This window comes from Drosophila melanogaster, chromosome 2R, assembly GCF_000001215.4.
Source record: "Drosophila melanogaster chromosome 2R".
In the NCBI taxonomy this organism is placed as follows: Eukaryota; Metazoa; Arthropoda; class Insecta; order Diptera; family Drosophilidae; genus Drosophila; species Drosophila melanogaster.
The window spans coordinates 15680510-15698127 of NT_033778.4; the positions used below are offsets into that span (position 1 = coordinate 15680510).

The 17618-nt window shown below is 46.0% G+C and overlaps 10 protein-coding genes and 2 non-coding genes across 13 annotated transcripts, besides 1 other annotated feature; 8 read left to right on the forward strand and 4 right to left on the reverse strand.

Moving 5' to 3' along the window:
• Positions 1 to 35: 35 nt before the first annotated feature.
• Positions 36 to 1968, forward strand: CG30091 (uncharacterized protein). The gene is made up of 5 exons (NM_166110.3): positions 36 to 336; positions 397 to 1133; positions 1189 to 1234; positions 1305 to 1435; positions 1503 to 1968. The coding sequence occupies exons 1-5, from the start codon at positions 62 to 64 to the stop codon at positions 1892 to 1894; spliced, it is 1581 nt and encodes a 526-aa protein (NP_725484.1). The 5' UTR covers positions 36 to 61; the 3' UTR covers positions 1895 to 1968.
• A 91-nt stretch (positions 1969 to 2059) lies between these two features.
• On the reverse strand, positions 2060 to 4424 carry asRNA:CR43429 (antisense RNA:CR43429). Its single transcript, NR_048118.1, has 2 exons — positions 4265 to 4424; positions 2060 to 4200 (listed from the first exon to the last, which is right to left on the reverse strand).
• Positions 2210 to 6906, forward strand: Impbeta11 (Importin beta11). The gene is made up of 2 exons (NM_176177.2): positions 2210 to 4413; positions 5716 to 6906. The coding sequence occupies exons 1-2, from the start codon at positions 2296 to 2298 to the stop codon at positions 6823 to 6825; spliced, it is 3228 nt and encodes a 1075-aa protein (NP_788357.1). The 5' UTR covers positions 2210 to 2295; the 3' UTR covers positions 6826 to 6906.
• CG30082 (uncharacterized protein) lies at positions 4495 to 5573 on the reverse strand (the record flags this gene model as incomplete). Its single annotated transcript, NM_001202013.1, has 4 exons — positions 4495 to 4892; positions 5011 to 5192; positions 5252 to 5297; positions 5357 to 5573. 4 exons carry the CDS (start codon positions 5571 to 5573, stop codon positions 4495 to 4497), a joined length of 843 nt encoding a protein of 280 aa, NP_001188942.1.
• Cep89 (Centrosomal protein 89kDa) lies at positions 6879 to 8476 on the reverse strand. Its single transcript, NM_137209.4, has 3 exons — positions 8256 to 8476; positions 7695 to 8204; positions 6879 to 7630 (listed from the first exon to the last, which is right to left on the reverse strand). Exons 1-3 carry the CDS (start codon positions 8469 to 8471, stop codon positions 6926 to 6928), a joined length of 1431 nt encoding a protein of 476 aa, NP_611053.1. The 5' UTR covers positions 8472 to 8476; the 3' UTR covers positions 6879 to 6925.
• Positions 8477 to 9316: 840 nt separating this feature from the next.
• Positions 9317 to 10505, forward strand: Erasp (Endoplasmic reticulum stress-associated serine protease). Its single transcript, NM_166112.2, has 4 exons — positions 9317 to 9555; positions 9612 to 9657; positions 9745 to 9923; positions 9971 to 10505. The coding sequence occupies exons 1-4, from the start codon at positions 9339 to 9341 to the stop codon at positions 10402 to 10404; spliced, it is 876 nt and encodes a 291-aa protein (NP_725487.1). The 5' UTR covers positions 9317 to 9338; the 3' UTR covers positions 10405 to 10505.
• A 39-nt stretch (positions 10506 to 10544) lies between these two features.
• Positions 10545 to 13378, reverse strand: asRNA:CR44372 (antisense RNA:CR44372). 2 transcript variants are annotated; one of them, NR_124566.1, is made up of 2 exons: positions 10954 to 13378; positions 10545 to 10893 (listed from the first exon to the last, which is right to left on the reverse strand). The 2 variants fall into 2 exon arrangements; NR_124567.1 differs by having other exon boundaries at positions 10545 to 13378.
• CG30088 (uncharacterized protein) lies at positions 10604 to 11707 on the forward strand. The gene is made up of 4 exons (NM_166113.6): positions 10604 to 10874; positions 10931 to 10970; positions 11032 to 11207; positions 11269 to 11707. The coding sequence occupies exons 1-4, from the start codon at positions 10643 to 10645 to the stop codon at positions 11664 to 11666; spliced, it is 846 nt and encodes a 281-aa protein (NP_725488.3). The 5' UTR covers positions 10604 to 10642; the 3' UTR covers positions 11667 to 11707.
• Positions 11939 to 13242, forward strand: CG30087 (uncharacterized protein; the record flags this gene model as incomplete). The annotated part of the gene is made up of 4 exons (NM_166114.2): positions 11939 to 12161; positions 12229 to 12268; positions 12327 to 12505; positions 12851 to 13242. The coding sequence occupies 4 exons, from the start codon at positions 11939 to 11941 to the stop codon at positions 13240 to 13242; spliced, it is 834 nt and encodes a 277-aa protein (NP_725489.2).
• Positions 12597 to 12825: a mobile genetic element.
• A 204-nt stretch (positions 13379 to 13582) lies between the features above and the next one.
• Positions 13583 to 14723, forward strand: CG33460 (uncharacterized protein). The gene is made up of 4 exons (NM_001038860.2): positions 13583 to 13801; positions 13866 to 13908; positions 13968 to 14119; positions 14192 to 14723. The coding sequence occupies exons 1-4, from the start codon at positions 13609 to 13611 to the stop codon at positions 14629 to 14631; spliced, it is 828 nt and encodes a 275-aa protein (NP_001033949.1). The 5' UTR covers positions 13583 to 13608; the 3' UTR covers positions 14632 to 14723.
• A 153-nt stretch (positions 14724 to 14876) lies between these two features.
• CG33461 (uncharacterized protein) lies at positions 14877 to 15969 on the forward strand (the record flags this gene model as incomplete). The annotated part of the gene is made up of 4 exons (NM_206121.3): positions 14877 to 15099; positions 15210 to 15255; positions 15313 to 15491; positions 15554 to 15969. The coding sequence occupies 4 exons, from the start codon at positions 14877 to 14879 to the stop codon at positions 15967 to 15969; spliced, it is 864 nt and encodes a 287-aa protein (NP_995843.3).
• A 315-nt stretch (positions 15970 to 16284) lies between these two features.
• On the forward strand, positions 16285 to 17501 carry CG33462 (uncharacterized protein). The gene is made up of 4 exons (NM_206122.4): positions 16285 to 16515; positions 16570 to 16615; positions 16692 to 16870; positions 16933 to 17501. Exons 1-4 carry the CDS (start codon positions 16311 to 16313, stop codon positions 17403 to 17405), a joined length of 903 nt encoding a protein of 300 aa, NP_995844.2. The 5' UTR covers positions 16285 to 16310; the 3' UTR covers positions 17406 to 17501.
• The last annotated feature ends 117 nt before the right edge of the window (positions 17502 to 17618 follow it).

The window sequence follows — 17618 nt, forward strand, 5'->3', positions numbered from 1 at the left end:
TTCTTCAAATTCACGACGCACAGCAGCTCACTTTCAGTGTGTTTGAAGGTTTTCACTGGAAATGTGCAGAGCTTGGGTTGTTTTATTCGCTTGGATGCTGACGGCGGGACGAGGATCGGCCCGCCTTTTGGACGAGGATTGTGGAGTTCCGATGCAATTAATACCGAAGATTGTAGGTGGAGTGGATGCGGGGGAACTGAAGAATCCGTGGATGGCCCTCATAAAAACCAATGACGAATTTATCTGCGGAGGATCGGTAATTACTAACAAATTCGTCTTGACGGCCGCTCATTGTATGTGCACCGATGAGGAATGCATTGTAAAGTACACTCAGCTGTAAGCACCTTAAATTAATAAATAATATAATATAATTGAATAATTATATGTGATTTGCAGCACAGTTACCTTGGGTGTGTACCATCTACTGGCGACGGGTGAACACAATCATCCCCACGAGATATACAACGTGGAGAGGGTCTACATCCACGATTCCTTCGCGATACAAAACTATCGCAATGACATAGCGCTTCTTAGGTTGCAAAAAAGTATCGTTTACAAGCCACAAATCAAACCGTTATGTATTTTACTGAACGACCAACTCAAGCCGCAAACGGATCTCATCCAGGAGTTCACAGCAATCGGCTGGGGCGTAACGGGCAATGGGAAGATGAGTAACAATCTTCAAATGGTCAAGATCTACAGAATAGATAGGAAAATGTGCGAGGCAGCATTTTGGTACACTTTTGATTACCCAATGTTCTGTGCCGGCACCGCGGTAGGCAGAGATACCTGCAAAAGGGACTCCGGTGGACCCTTGTACATACATATGTTGTTCGATGGCATCAAGCGAGCAACGCAGTTGGGAATCGTCAGCACTGGCACCGAAGATTGCAGAGGTTTCGGTATGTACACCGATGTAATGGGCCATATCGACTTTATCGAGCGCATTGTTCTGGATGCGGACATTGAGGTGGTGCTACCCTATATAGACCTACTCGATGCTGGGTGTCTGGGCAACGACACGTTGAACAGCTGGGATAGAAGTGGTCCCGATGCGATCAGGTCCTTCGAGTGGTTGGCTGAGGTCTACAAGGATTCCTTTATAATCTCAAACGGCGCACTTATTTCGAAAAGTTGTCATCTTTTCTTTCCTCATTCGAAAAGATTACTAATGTGTTCTTCTTGTAGCTTTCGTGGTGACAACGGCGCAGTTGATTTCCGAAAGTACGGCATTGTAAGTACTTTGATCCCTTGGGAGGAGAAAGTTGAGTAATCTGAGTGCAATTGTATGTACATACATCTAGAAAGGTTCAACTGGGACAAGGCGATGTGCATACCTACGCTGTCGCATCTGTTCACAAGCATCCCAAATTCGTTAGCCTGGCCCAAAACGACATAGCTCTGCTTAAACTGGGCGAGGAAGTGCAGTACACGGGTGAGTGTCTTCCAAAGGCCATACGGATTAGCTTCATAATCATAATGTGTTCATTTTATGCGGCTAGAATCGATTCGACCGATCTGCCTGCCCTCGCTAAGCAACAAAGCGGAGCAGCAGAAGTTCCAAAGGCGTGCTGCTGATCCCGCCCTGAATCTCATAGCCGTTGGCTGGGGCACGCCGACTAACGTGGTGGTGCGGCGAACAAATGCCAGTAAGTGCTACCGGGAGGATCACCAAGACATCGGAGAGCAACAGTTGTGCATGGAAAGCCCTTCTCCTCATCTCCTGCGCGTGGGCATTGGCAGTCCCTTGGTAAACCCTCTAACCCACGGAAACAGGAGGGCATTCAGCCTGGTCGGACTGGCGAGCTTTGGCAGGTTAGAGCCTTTCGCTTCAAATGTCTACACCAATGTTCTCGAATACTTGGACTGGATCGGGGAAATGGTTAAGGCGTAGAGAATTCTTTGAAAAGTTTTAAGTTCTGCGATATGAAAACCATTTGATTTAATAAAGTTAATAGTAATAATAATATCAAAAATTTCATATACTGTAAGCCCACTTAACGAGAAGTTTAAATGCTTGCAAAATTACTTATATATTCAGAAATACTATTTTAGTAATAGTTGTTATTAAATGTATTGTAATTTCTTTTAAAATTCCATTTCAACAAAAACTTAACAAACAATAATTTAAATTTGAAATTTTTTGCAAAATTATTTATATTAAAATTTGCTGTTTTAGTATTTTCCAGCATTTGCGGTCGGTCACACTGAAATTCAAGCAAGAAGCAGCACGCGCCGCAGAAATTTGCCAATAATTTTCGTCCTCGCAAGCGTCGCAAGAGGAGGCGTCGTGTGATGGAAATGGCAACGGGAGCAGTATCTGGAGCAGCCGCAGCGGGTGCTGGAGCGTCGGTGGAGCAGCTGGTAGCCCAGACACTGCAGGCGGCCACAAATCCGAGCCATGAGATTGTCCAGAAGGCGGAGGCGCAGCTGCGCGAGTGGGAGCAGCAGCCGGGCTTCTTTCCCACGATTGCCCGTCTGAGCATGCGACGAGGTGGCGGCGGCGACGTGGTGTCCAGTACGGAGGACTCCGAGGTGAAGGTGCGCTGGATGGCGGCTGTCTACCTAAAGAATGGCGTGGAGCGCTATTGGCGGCCCAATTCGCGGCAGGAACTGCCCGCGGAGCAAAAGCAGCAGATCCGGGAAGTACTTCTGCGTCACTACGACGCAGAGGAAGTGCCCCAGGTAGCCCTGCAGGTAGCCGTGCTCCTGGGTCGCCTGGCACGCACGGATTACCCGCGATTTTGGCCGGATCTGCTGCCGACACTCATGAAGCAGCTGCAGTCCTGCGGTACGGATGGGGATTCGGCCCTGCAGCAGCGAATTCTTATTGTCCTACACTATGTCCTCAAGGCCCTGGCCTCACGGCGTCTGATGGCCGAGCAGCGTGCCTTCCAGGAGCTGGGCTTACAGATATTTGGATATCTGGCGTGGGACATTTGGGCACCACTTACGACGCGCTTTTTGCAGCTCGTGCGAAAGGACGAGGCCATGGCCCTCAATGCCCTTCAACGGGCGTATGTGGTGATGAGAACCCTGCGCAAGCTGGTGGTCTACGGCTGTGCCAAGCCGTACAAGTCCACGGATCACATGAACTTTGTGGAGCAGCTTTTCCAGCGGTTGCGACAGTGCCTCGAACTGCGCTATGAACTGAAAGTGGGATCGGCCACACCAGGCACTGCCACGATACTCACCGAATTGGAGCGCTTTGTGATTAAGATGATGAAGACCCTCAATGAACTGATGGAGCGGCATTCTGTGTCCTTTGCGAGGTTCGTTCCTGTGGCCCTGGAGTTCAGCTTCCACTATGTGTTCCACGAGGGCACCGCCCTCATTTTCGACGCCGGCGATCGCATTAACTTTAAAAACTTTGCCATACAGGCGCTGAACATGCTGAAAGGTATCATGCTGAGCGGCAACGATAGCATCAGTGCTCCGCCCGAAGGTGGTGCTCACATAGAGGATGAGCTGTTAGCCAGCGCTGCTCAAAGCCAAGCCAAGTTCTTCACAGCGGAGCGAGTGACCTACATCTGTGAGAAGATCGTGACGCACTATTTTCTGCTCACTCAACAGGAGCTGGAGGAGTGGCAGCAGGATCCAGAGGGCTATGACCAGGACGACGGCGGTGGTGATGCTTGGAAGTACGCCTTAAGGCCAAGCGTGGAGACCCTTTATTTCACATGTTTTACTCAGCATTCGCAAGTGATGATTCCGGAGGTGCTCCGTTTCGTAAGGCGTGCCCAGCAATTGCAGCTGACCCCGGAATCTGACCTGAAGGCCATTCTACTGAAAGACGCTATCTACAATGCCGTAGGCCAGGCAGCCTTTCATTTCTTTAACAAGCTGGACTTTGGCGCATGGCTGACATCCCAATTGCTTGCGGAGCTGCGCGTGGAAGCTCTGAACTTTCGGATCCTACGGCGTCGCATCATCTGGCTGGTAGGCCATTGGGTTGGCGTCCAGTTGCCCAGAGAACTGAGACCGCTGGCTTACGAAGCATGCCTGCATCTTCTCCGGCCGCAGGAGGACATGCCCACCAGGTTGGCCGCTGCCAGGACGTTGAATCTGTTGATCGACGATTTTGAGTTTATGCCGGAAGCGTTCCACCCGTATTTTCCATCCCTCTTCGAGGCCCTCTTTTTGCTGCTCCATGAGGCCGGCGAGTGCGACACCAAGATCGTGGTGCTGGGCACGATGACGCTACTTGTGGAGAAGATGAGCGAGTACATCGAGCCGCAGGCATTGCAGTTCATTGCGTATTTACCCCTCCTGTGGCGCGAGAGCGAGGAACACGACCTTCTGCGCTGCGCCATCATTGGCACCCTAGAGCAGCTGGTTCGAACGATACGGGATGTCCCAGAGCCCATGAAGCCCTTCCTCTACAGCGTGATCGAGCTGAGCACGGATCTTCAGGTGAGTGATTTTTTATGTTTAATTCCATATGCTATACATTTTTTTTTATTTATTTACAATAAGAATTTTTACATAGTTGAGTCAGTTTTGAGTCCAGCGGGTAATACTGAGTATCCAGTTAGTAAAACTTGGAACGTATGTGTAGACTCCTGGCCCTCGACACAAGTAGTGACCATAGCTGACAATACCTAGCTGAACGGTGCGGGTTATGCGGCCATTTGACATTTTCCTCGACAGCGGACCGCCTGAGTCACCGCTACAGGTGTCCGCCCGCCATTGTCCAGCGCAGAACTGACCGTATGAAAGCGAAGTGCGCAGGGATCGCTCACAGTCGCTTTGGTCAAGCCTGATCAGGTTCACTGTTTGCAGAACTGTGGCGGTGTTGATTAGATCAATCTTACCCCATCCAGCGGCCTCGTAGGTGGAACTATAAGGTACTTGGCCTGGATCCCGGAACAGACAAATTGGTCGAATGAACACTGCAAATGAGAATAATAGTAAAGTAACTGTAATGCACACCGCTTAGTAGATCCGTTCATCCGTAGAGCAATATAAAATTGGGGATAAACTAAATTGATACATATGATGGCATCTAACATTTGTAAACGACGGTTCCATTTAGTTTAAGCAATCCAATGTCGTTGCGACTGTCTTGTCTTCCACCGAAGAATGTATGGATGTAGGCGTTCTCTACGCTGTACTCCTCATACGTCGGAATACAGAACTCAGATGTACAATCGATGCGTGTCGATGTGTCGTATTCCCCAAGGCGAACCGTTCTGTGTTTTAGAATTAATTTAGTTTAAAAATCAAATACGAGCTTATACTTTATACTAACAACAAATGGAAGCTGTGCAGGCAGTGCGCTGCGGTGAGTACAAACCCTAGGAAAATCATTGTTAAAAATACAATTCGTAAATCACAAATTTCCGAAGGTACAAACTTTTTGTGATCAATGTGCCTGTACAAACTAAAGACGAGTTTTTGTGCAAGTAGGCCAACCACGGATTAGATCCTATATCTGCAGTTCTACCTCCAACGATTCTATTCGTGGGCGGAAGATTGATGGTAGTTCCGCAATTGGGATCAATAAACTGGGCTCTTAGTTTTGGTGTTAGACAAACCAGAAAGGCGAAACTAGCAATCCACAGCGATTTCATCTTGAGGTCAACACTGGCTGTACTGATTATTTTTAATGGTTTAGCATTCATTCTTTCACAACAATCTTATCTGTAACTAAGCTAAAATATAGCATTTTATGAAACCGCAATGAGTAACAATACCTAACTTTTTTTCGCACAGCAACCCTCGCACGTCTACCTCATCGAAGATGGTATCATGCTCTGGCTGGCGGTGATTGGGAACTCGACTGCACTGACACCCGAACTACTTGGTCTGTGCGACCACCTTCTGCCTATTATCGAGATGTCATCGGAGAACCTGCGCACCGTGCTGCAGCTGATTCATGCCTATATACTGCTGGACGCTCAGGCCTATCTGAGTCGTTACGGTGAGGGTTTCGTGGCCTACTGCGTGCGCTCTTTCGAGGACATACGTGTGGAGGGAATAATTGCCATGCTGCGGATCATCGAGACATGCCTGAAAACGGACGCGGCGTTGGGACTGCGGCTGGTGCGCCCAGCACTGCCCTTTGTCTTCCAGCAGGTGTGCCTTAAGCAGGAGTATCCCATGACAATGGGATGGTATCTGACCATCGTGGCCCGCACCCTGCTCATTGACCAGTCTGTTTTCATGTCGGTGGTACAGCAATTGCCACAAGCGGACGCTTTGGCCCGCATCCTGGACGTTTGGATCGAGATGTTCCCAATGGTTCCCGACACGCACGCAGAGAAGAGAAAGCTCTTCTGCCTGGCCTTCGCCTCGATCTTTGGAAGCAATGAGCTGCTGCTTGCTCGCCTGCCACATATCCTGCAGCTGGTGGACGAAACGTTGGGCGAAGTGATGGACAAGCAGTACGCCGCCACCGAGGAGGGTGCGTCACAGGCCACGCCTCGCTTCTATGATTCATTGGTCATTCATGACGAACACGAGCTGGACGATCTGCAGCAGCAGCTGGGCAGTGGCGGCGGTGTCAGCGAGGAATTTCACACCAAGGGCTACCCGGCCAAGACCTATCACGACGACCGCCACAGGCAGTTGGTGCTCAAAGATCCCGTTTACAAGATCCCCCTTACCGAGTATCTCAAGTGGCAGCTGCAGTCGTTGCAGGCACAGCTGGGATCCCAGCGATATGAGCAGGTAATGTGCTCCGTGGTTCCCGAGGTACGGGAAAGGATTACCATGTACATAGAGCAGACTGTGCCCAAGGCCTGTGTGGTGTGCGCGGGCTCCGGCTCCGGATCGGGAGCGCCTGCGGACAGGACGCTCTCCGAACAGGTGGAGTCCGGCTGATTCCGGACTGCTGTGCTTTAAAAGCTTTCTACGCTAAGTTATTAATGTATTTTGTATTGAAATTATATATTTTTAATTGTTAAAAACTATGTTCTACGCGTTAATCCACCGCCGGTCTGCGCTCCATTTTGCCTCTAAGCAGCGCACATATCGTTTCCTCCTTCTGCTGTAACTTATGACGCAACTTGTCCATTTCTTCTGCATTCCGGGCATGCAATCCGCGCAATTGTGACTCCTTGTGCTGGACAAGTACTTCCAGGCGGCGTACCGCCTCGTAGGTATCGCGCACCTCAGCCTGCCCTGCCTCCAGCTTTTGGGCCCACTGCAGCGCCATTCTCAGACGAGCCTTAAGCCGATCTCTGCTGTGCTTGGCTTTTTCCGTGCTGCGGACCAGTGAAGCTGCCCGTGCGGTGGTGGCTTGCAGCTGTTCCTGGAGGCAAGTTCGCTCTCTCGCATGCTCCTGCCGCAATTGCTCAAGCAGGGCTTTGCACTGATGCAGTGCCTCGGATTCGGCGGGAACTGGAGGAGCAACCGCAGCGGGCGCCGCCGATGAGGCACTTTTAAGCGCGGCTAGTTCGGATTTAGTTCGCGCGTAGGCCGCCTGCAGGTGATCCATGTCCAGGATCAGCGTCTGCATGCGCTGTTCGTAGCAGTGCATCACTTCCACCAGCTTCTCCTTGGCCAAGTCCGTCTTGCGAGTTTGCGCCTCCGCTTTGGAGCGGCATACTCCTAGTTGGGCCTGCAGACACACTCGCTCCTCTCGCCAGCCGCCGAGGTCACGACGCAGTTGCTCCTGGGACTGCAGCTGTTGGGCATTACATTTAGGTGGTGTGAATTTAAATTTGGACGGTTGATTATTCGCCGCTTACCAGCTTTGTGTTCTCCTCCAGGGCTCGCTTTAGTTCCCCAGTGAAGTGCTCGAACTCTGTGTTATATTGAGCCAAAAGAGCGTCCTTATCCCTTAGAGATTCATCGTATGCCTGCAGGAGTGGTCCCAACGTGTGAGTGGGCAGTGGCGGATACGGAGCAGATGACGAGCTGACTTTCGTTGATCCTCCACAAGTGGGTGCACCCTCACCGAGACGCCGTTGATCCTGGTAACTCTCAATTTGCACGTTCAGCCTGAAGACGAGCGTCTTCAGCATGTCCACGTCGCCGGCTAATGTTCTATTCTGTGCAAGAACGGTGTCCAGTCGTTGGCCGAGCTGTTGACAGCGGCTGCAATTGGCAACCTGCTGCTCCGCCTCCGTAAGACGCCGCTCCAGCTGGCCGCTGTCCTTGCGTAGTTGGTCATTCTCCTTGGCGAATTGGTCGTTGTATCGATGCAGGGTGGCTAATCGCTGCACAAGCTGCTCCAACTGCTGGTCCTTGGCTTGCAACTGTTTCAGGATGGTTATTTGGGGATATGTGGACCAATCCGATGAGCTTACCAGCGAGTTAAACGAACGATCCTTTTTGCGATCTTTGTGGACAACACCCAAGTTATCCTGTCGCTTTACTTCCACCTCCACGCTTCGTGACCGACGATTAAAATTGCCCGACAGAGTTTGGAGAACCTTTCGGTTCTTTTTGGGATTTTGATGATGCTGCTGCTGGTTCGGATCTGGCTGATCCAGGTCCGTTATCATCACATTTCGCGTGCTCATTGTGGCAGCTTTGCTATACGAATCCGGACACTTTTTACCTGGGCTGCTTGTAAACAAAGTCAAAACCACACCCGCACTGAAGCCCGTGTCCTGGCCACGTTGCCATGGCTCCTGGTCGGGTGTTTGACCCCGTTTTTTGGCCAACTGACAGCCACCCTCTTCCGCAAAGGGTAACGCGCCCCCAAAAAATACCTGTATTGCGACCTCTTCTATTGAGAAACTACTCACCACTCACTCATTAATGTGATAAAAAAAAACCAGGTTATACAATCAATCAACGCAGAAGTGAATCATTTTTGAAAAAGTGAATATTTATTTTAACGGGTATCTGATAGTCGAGTCACTGGACACGGGATTTATAATTTTTAATGTGTAGAAACTAAAAATAGCATGTGTTTTTCTTATCATGTGTTTTTTCCCAAGATTCTATTTGGTCACTTTTAAATATTTGAGAAAAGAGAACGCTATAGTTGAGTTTCTCGCTCTCATATCCTGAGTGAACAAGAATAAAGAAACGCTTCTTTCAACCTGTTTCATTCATTACGAATGTAAATTCCATCGAATCTACCATACCCTCTAAATTTCCAAGTAACGGGTATAACCACTTATATTCAAATAATTGCACATGTACATTTAAATCAAATCTAATTCTTGTAAAACGCTGAGAGATAGCTAAATGTGTTCTAGACCTTGAATTTAAAAAGAAAAAGGGGTTTACTCATAAAGTTATTACGATTTCAGTGTATACCGACTATGTGTTGCCTCTACAAATAATTTTGAATTTTAGAGATAAGGCTCTTAACAATTAAATGTACTTATAAAAACGATCGACTGTCAGCTCGGGCAGTTTGCTGACAGATCGTACAGATGTGGGGCGCTATTGCAGCGATCACAGCTCTGGCAATTGGAGTCCTCTGTTCTCTGGGCAATGGAGAGTACTTGGAACCGAGGTGCGGGCTAACTGCAAATACTATCGCTTTTAAAATAATTGGTGGCAGAGATGCGATCATAAACTCAAATCCGTGGATGGCCTACATCCATTCCTCCGTCAAATTAATCTGCGGAGGAACTCTCATTACCCAGCGTAAGTATGTGCGGGTAGTCGAATATTGGAACGATGACCATAGATTCCTTCAACAGGGTTTGTCCTAACAGCAGCGCATTGTGTTAACGAAGGAAGTGCGGTGTAAGTATGGTCATCTCTATTTTAATTTAGAATTATTAACATATAAAATGCAATACAAGCTATTTCCAATTGATTTTGTTTGAGCAGAAAGGTGCGACTCGGTGAGTACGATGATACTGCGACAGAGGACTGCAACAGCAAGATCTGCATCCCAAGGGCTGAGGAGCACGATGTGGACATGGCCTTCCGGCATGGAAAGTTCTCTGAGATCAAAAACCTGAACGACATCGCGCTCCTTCGCTTGGCCAAATTTGTGACTTTCAAAGGTGTGATTGATTGGAGTCGTACCAAAATACTCAGTATCGTTTTGCAGCTCACATCTCGCCCATTTGCATCATTTTGGGTACCTCCAAGAGGGAATTAGTCGATAGCATAGAATGGTTTGTTGCCACCGGTTGGGGCGAGACTAGAACACACAGGACACGAGGTGTTCTGCAGATCACCCAGCTCCAGCGCTATAATTCATCCCAGTGCATGCAAGCTCTTGGCAGGTTAGTGCAGCAGAACCAAATTTGCGCCGGACGCCTTGGATCCGATACGTGCAACGGAGACTCCGGCGGTCCGCTCTTCCAGACTGTGCGCCACATGGACAAAATGCGTCCCGTGCAATTCGGAGTCGTCAGCTACGGCAGCAGGGAGTGCTCCGGAATCGGTGTCTATACGGATGTGTACAGCTACGCCGATTGGATCGCAACCGTGGTGCAGCAGAACACCCATGTGCCCGCACCCATAATGCCAAACATTTAATCTTAAATTTATAATTACACCTAATTGTAAAATAGACAATAGTTGATTGATTTTCAATGCTGTTGTCTTTTTAAATGAAAAATATATAATTTTAAAAATTGATTGAAAAAATTATTTGCTGTGGATTGAGTAACGCGATTAATTTCACGGAATTGCAACTGATTAATTCAGCTTTATTCCAATTTAATGATTAACACCAGTTGTTGTGGGTTCAGTAACCAAGATACCGTCTCGCAAAATGAGCATTTCTCTCGCATCGACTTCCATTTACATCTGCATGTGCGTCTGCCTGGTTCTCCAGGAGCAAGTGGCCGCCAACTTCCTGATTCCGTCCTGCGGAGTATCCTATGAGTCCAATGTGGCCACGAGAATAGTTCGCGGCAAGGAAGCTATGCTGAAATCGGCTCCATTTATGGCCTATTTGTACTACAGCTCCGAGATCCACTGCGGCGGAACGATCATCTCCAGTAGTTCGTATCTTGCAGCTATCTAATGACTACCTAAGTTAAGATTCATTCAATTGCAGGATATATTCTAACTGCAGCTCACTGTATGAGGCCGTATCTGTAAGTATGCCCCATTTGTACTGAGACATCAAATTGACAAGGTTTGTTTCATCCGATCTAGAAAGGTGCGACTGGGGGAACACGATATTACCAGAAATCCCGACTGCCAGGGTGGATCTTGTTCTCCCCCTGCCGAAGAATTTGACATCGTTTTGGCCACGAAGTACAAGCGCTTCGATCGCTTCCTGGCCAATGATATTGCTCTGCTCAAGCTCAGCAGGAACATTCGCTTTAATGGTGTGTAGGGATATGCACGTATGGCTCAATGATATTTAAATAGAACCATCTCTATTCGCAGTGCACATACAACCGATTTGCCTGATTCTCAATCCGGCGGCAGCGCCCAATGTGCACGAATTCCAGGCTTTCGGATGGGGCCAAACCGAAACCAATCATTCCGCCAATGTGTTGCAGACGACGGTTCTCACCCGCTATGACAACCGCCACTGCCGCTCGGTGCTGTCCATGCCAATCACAATTAATCAGCTTTGCGTCGGATTTCAGGGATCGGACACCTGCTCCGGTGACTCAGGTGGACCTCTGGTCACCAAGGTGAACTACGACGGAGTTTGGCGCTACTTGCAGTTGGGGATCGTGAGCTTTGGCGACGACAAGTGCCAAAGTCCCGGAGTGTATACGTATGTTCCGAATTACATTAGATGGATCCGATACGTTATGCAGTCGAATGGATATTAATTAAACTATTCTAAAACTGTTAAAAGTAAAAGATATCTAGTAAAAAGTTGGTTAAGTTTTCTTGCTTTGGTTGCGGTATCCTTTTTTTTATCCCATGACATTTGTTTACTCATAATGGCATTAGACTTTAAGAGATACTTATGTACATACGTAGATTTCTTGGAATGATGATGATTGATTCCCATTAATGAGCTGATAAGAACTGCATTGAGTTTACTTAACCATCAACGTCAGTTGCATTCAGTTCAGTAGGCATAGAACAGTCACACTAAATGAAGACATCTCCAGCTTGGTTTGTCATCGCCATCTGCCTGATCCGCCAGCAGAGGATTGTGGACGCACAGTTCCTGAACCCGCTGTGCGGGGTTACCTATGAATCCCAAACGGCCATGAGGGTCGTGAACGGAAAGGAAGCTGTGATTAGATCTGCACCGTTCATGGTCTATGTGACCAACAATTCATTAACGCATTGTGGAGGATCGATCCTAAACTCAAGTTAGTTAATTAGTTATAAATGAACGTACATATAATATATCTGATTGGCTAATTTAACGTTTTTAAGGATACATACTTACTGCCGCCCACTGTGTTTTTCCCAATCTGTAAGTTTCCGTCTTTTACACAATATTATTTACTCAAGATTTTGATTTTGCGATTTAGAAGATTGCGACTGGGCGAACACAATATAAGAACGGATCCCGACTGCCAGGGATCGAATTGCTCTCCCCGTTCTGAGGAGTATGGCATCATGAAGGCAATAACCCATCGATTTTATAACGCTGCCAACCACGTCAACGACATAGCGCTGCTGAAATTGAACAGGAGTATTAATTTCAATGGTAAGTTGTTCCTGAATAAAGATACCCGTTACTCGTAGGGTAAAAAAGTATTCCACATTTGTAGAAAGTATGGTAGAAGGGTTGAGAAGAAAGGATCACTAATCGGGGTGATCTTTTCATGGCCATCCGTTTGTCCGTCCGTATAAACGTCGAGATCTCAGGAACTATAAAAGCTAGAAAGCAGAACGTTTCCACGTCCACAGGAAACTCATCAATTTTTTTTTGCCAATTTCTATCGACATTTTTGCCAACGATTTTAAAGTTTTCTCCGAGTAACGGGTATACGATAGTCAAGTAGCTCGACTATAGCTACCTCTTTTGTCTTAACATGATTCCATTACCCAGTTCATATCCAGCCCATTTGCATACTCCTAAATCCCGCTAGTGCGCCCAGTGTGGCTACATATCAGACCTTCGGCTGGGGAGAGACCAAAAAAAATGGGTTTCCCCATTTGCTGCAGACCGCGGAACTTAGGGCATACGACGCCGCATACTGCAGCCGGAGTTTTCATGCGTATATGAACGGAAACCAGATTTGCGCCGGCCATGAAGAACGGGATACCTGTGCCGGCGACTCCGGCGGACCTCTGGTGACCAGGGTCGATTTCGATGGAGTTAAACGCTACCTGCAGCTGGGCATCGTGAGCTATGGTCCAACGGATTGTCAAAGCCCCGGAGTTTATACATATGTGCCAAATTACATTAATTGGATTAGAAGGGCAATGCTAATTAATTGAAATTAAATGCTGTGCATAGTTATATATACTACAGATCTAATGAATAAAGAACGCATTTATTCGACAAACTCCTTATCGGTGATTTAATGTTTACTTGTTTGGAATTTATTCAGCAAACATGATTTTTGAAAATAAATATGTTGTATACTACAATTTAATTGTATAAATTCGGTAAGCTCACAAAGCCTCGCAAAGTTCTACCATGCGATTGCCATCATTCGCAGTAAAATGTTGTTGTGCCTTCCAGTGAATCACCTCATAAGCCGTCGTTTCAAATCGCTGATAAGGCCTGAAGAGAAACTAAAAATGCGCTCAATACGAAAAGATTTCATTAAATTTCAGTATGAATGCGCTGATTCGATCGGAATGAACGCCACATTAACTATATCGTTGCTCGCCAGTTATATGCTTGTTATATATTCCGATTCTGTATCGGCAAATTATCTTTACGAGCAATGCGGTCTTATGCGAGAAGAGTTTTCAACATCTTTGGGTCCCTGGACAGCTCTACTGCACACGGATGGTAGTATCTTTTGTGCCGGAACGCTGATAACTGATGGTATTCACTACATGGAACATACCATATTTAATATTTATGTAAATAACAATGCATTTGTTTTCAGTTTTCATACTGACTGCAGCGAGCTGTATTCGACCAAACGCCGTGTAAGTTATTTAATATAATTTTATATTTCGCTAAAGTCAACTTATTCTTGTGCTCGCAGTAAAGTTCGTTTGGGAGAGTTTGGCAGATATCCCAATGAATTGCCAGAAGATCATTTGGTGCACTATTTTCTGATGTATCGGCTTTTCAACAATGAATCGCTAGCCAATAACATCGGTCTACTGAAATTAACCAAAAGAGTGCAAATTACAGGTGTGTATTTGCTTATTTAAGGCTGTATACAATATACAAATATTTCCTAACCGAATTTTTTTGTTTTCCCAGACTACATTATGCCGGTTTGCATTGTCCTCAACCCGCAGAATCAGCAGCTATCGACTATGCGATTCATCGGAAATGCCTGGATGGAAGACAGCAATGTGTCCTTAACCAAGGAGTTACGACCCATTGTCATCCAGAGTAAGCCGAAGATGTGCACTAACCTTGACTTGTACACCCAGTTTTGTGCTGGCCACCAGGGCAATTTGAGGTCATGCGACGGCCTCACCGGCTCGGCACTGATCCAGAATTCTAGATATATGAACAAATATCGGCATATTCAGTTCGGCATCGCGACTGTGAACGATATGGATTGCGAGGAGTCACAGGGTTATACCGATGTGTTGAAATTCTACTGGTGGATCCAGGATGTGGTGTCACTGTTCAATCATTATTCAACAAATGAGAGCTATATTGTAAATGATTATATTAAGAAAAACTTCTGAGTTCGGGAAAGCGTATTTACGGAACAGAAACTTCCTATGATTTTTTCATGCTACAATAAAATGTATACTAAAACTATACTAAATTGAATTCTAAAAAATGTGTACATAATGACTTATACTGCTGCTGGCGAAATACAATTCCCGCTTATTAATAAACAATAAAAACATTTTTCGGAATAAAGTCAGCGATAAGATTGAGTGTTCTTAAAAATGCGGACCGGTTTTAGTTATTTCAGTTGGTAAGCATGCCTTGTCTGGAAATGAAGACTATTATCGCTTATTTGGCTCTATTCGTCCTTGGAGTTCATGGGTCTTCGTCAGTCTTTTTGGAGGAGAATTGCGGTGTAGTGCCTCGGTTATCCTACAAAATCATAAATGGCACTCCCGCGCGATTGGGAAGATATCCGTGGATGGCCTTTCTGCACACGCCCACCTATTTTTTATGCGCCGGATCGCTTATTAATCAATGTTCGTTTTTTTTTTTTAATTTTGTTTTTAATTAGAAAAATTTCATAATTTACGAATAATTTCATGATTCAATTTTCTTTTTCTTTGATTAAAATATATACCACTTTCAGGGTTTGTATTGACGTCGGCTCATTGCATTGAAGACGATGTGGAATTGTAAGTGTGATGATGGTAATCAAAAATGATTTTAAATTCTTTACTTGTTTATTTAAGAATTGCTCGCTTGGGCGAAAACAACAGAGACAACGATATAGACTGTGAGAACAACAGGTGCTTGGAAGCCACCCAGGAGTACAATGTGGATATGCTCTTCAAGCATAGGTTATACGATCCCAAGGACTTCTCCAATGACATCGGAATGCTAAGGCTGGAGAGGAGGGTTGAGTACACATGTGGGTTGAGTGGACGTTGATATAGAAAGATTTTCCATTTATAATGTATCTTTCGATTGCAGATCATATCCAACCCATCTGCATTTTCCACCATAGACGTATGCAGTTGGTGGTGGATCAGATCACCTGGTTCAAGGCCACTGGCTGGGGTCTCACGTCTACCGATTTGAATACCAAGTCATCCCGCGTTCTCATGGAACTGAATCTCTACCGCCGACCAAGAAATGATTGCGCCAGAATCTTTAAACAAAACTTTCTTAGCGGACAGATCTGTGCCGGAAATGATGATGGTAACCTTTGTAGAGGTGATTCCGGTGGTCCGCAAGGTCGATACGTATTGATTTTCGGCATGAAACGCTTCGTCCAGATGGGCATCGCCAGCTTCACGTATGAAAATTGCAGCAAAGTTAGCATTCTCACGGACGTGGTTCGATATGGCAGATGGATCAAAAAGGTAGTGGATTGGTATGGACGGTGAATAAAATACTTCAAAATAAACACAGATACTAAAACTAATAAATTACACATACATTGATTATTTATATTGGGCATGCAAGTTACATTTGATATATATATTTTTTTTTTATCAATTTGTTAATAAAAAAACATACAATTAAATGATAGATGAGTACAGATCAAGATGTAGTATAAGCAAAAATAAAATGGGGAATTATATTTTCAAGTTCTTTTGCTCATCTTTTGCCGACATTGTAGGCAATTCCCAGAACGGCACCAGCGATAAGGGGTCCACTTTGTGAAGCGAATAAAACCTGCAGAGGCTGTTCGAGAATTCAGTATATCAGAAAGAACCTCCAAGCAATGAGCAACTTCATCATTGGAATCGCAGTAATTTGCTGTCTGTGGCGTCGCGTGCAAGGATTTCAAATGCTCCTGGAAGAGGATTGCGGGATTCCGCATAACATTTCTGAACGAAGTGTAAATGCAAAGTTGGCGCAGAATCCATGGATGGCCTATTTGGAAACTCCAAAAGGATTCCATTGCTCTGGCACTCTAATTAATCACTGTATGTTTGCATATGATATACTTGTCGTGCAGATCTAATGCAACTCTGTTTCAGTGTTCGTCTTAACGGCAGCTCACTGTGTTCCGGACGACTTGCTAATGTAATTAATCATTAAAAACATATTTATATATTACGATTATACTCAGTGTGAATCTAATTAAACTATTTTCTTAAAGAACCGTTCGCCTGGGAGAGTACAACACGAAGACTAAGGTGGACTGTGACAACCACCTGTGCCAGGAACCCTTCCAGGAGTACAATGTGGATATGGGCTTCAGGCATAGGTATTATAATGCGAATGACCAAACCAACGACATCGGCATGCTGCGACTCGGAAGGAGGGTGGAGTACTTAAGTGTGTCTAGTTAGGATATGAGTACGACATTTTTATAATATCGATGCATTTCACATATGCAGATCACATACGTCCGATTTGCATTTTCGCAAGCAACCGTTTCCAGGAGCCGATAGACCAGCTCACCTGGTTTACGACCACCGTTTGGCGTGAAACTGCCGCTAACGCAACGAGCAAAGTTCTTCGGACCATGAACATCGACCGCCAACCCAAAGAGACGTGCTCCGAAATCTATGGCTGGAATATGACGTTCGAACAGATCTGCGCCGGCAACACCTTGAGTCAACTCTGCAGCACCGACTCCGGGGCTCCGCAGATCCGCAAAATGTGGCACAATGGCTCAGACCGCTATGTGCAACTGGGCATCGCCAGCAGGGTGAAGGGCCAGTGCCAGAACTCTGGCATTCTCATGGATCTATTGAGCTACGCTGACTGGATAAAACGGGTGGTACGGCAATACGGACCCTCGACGGATATGAACCGTTCATTAAAGAAATGGGTCGATAAAATTCCAGTATTTTACTACCCGAAATAATATAATATCAATAGTAAGCTTTCATTGCTAGTCCTTGTTTAATATAATAAATTAAAAAGTTTAATGTTGAACAATAAAGACTATGTCGCATTTAACATTTCTATGTTTCTAAGCAAAGAAACTCAACAAATCTTGTTTTCCTTTTAAAAAAATTACAATATTATTGGCTTAATCTCAATTGACTGATTATGATTTTCTTGTTATACATATAAC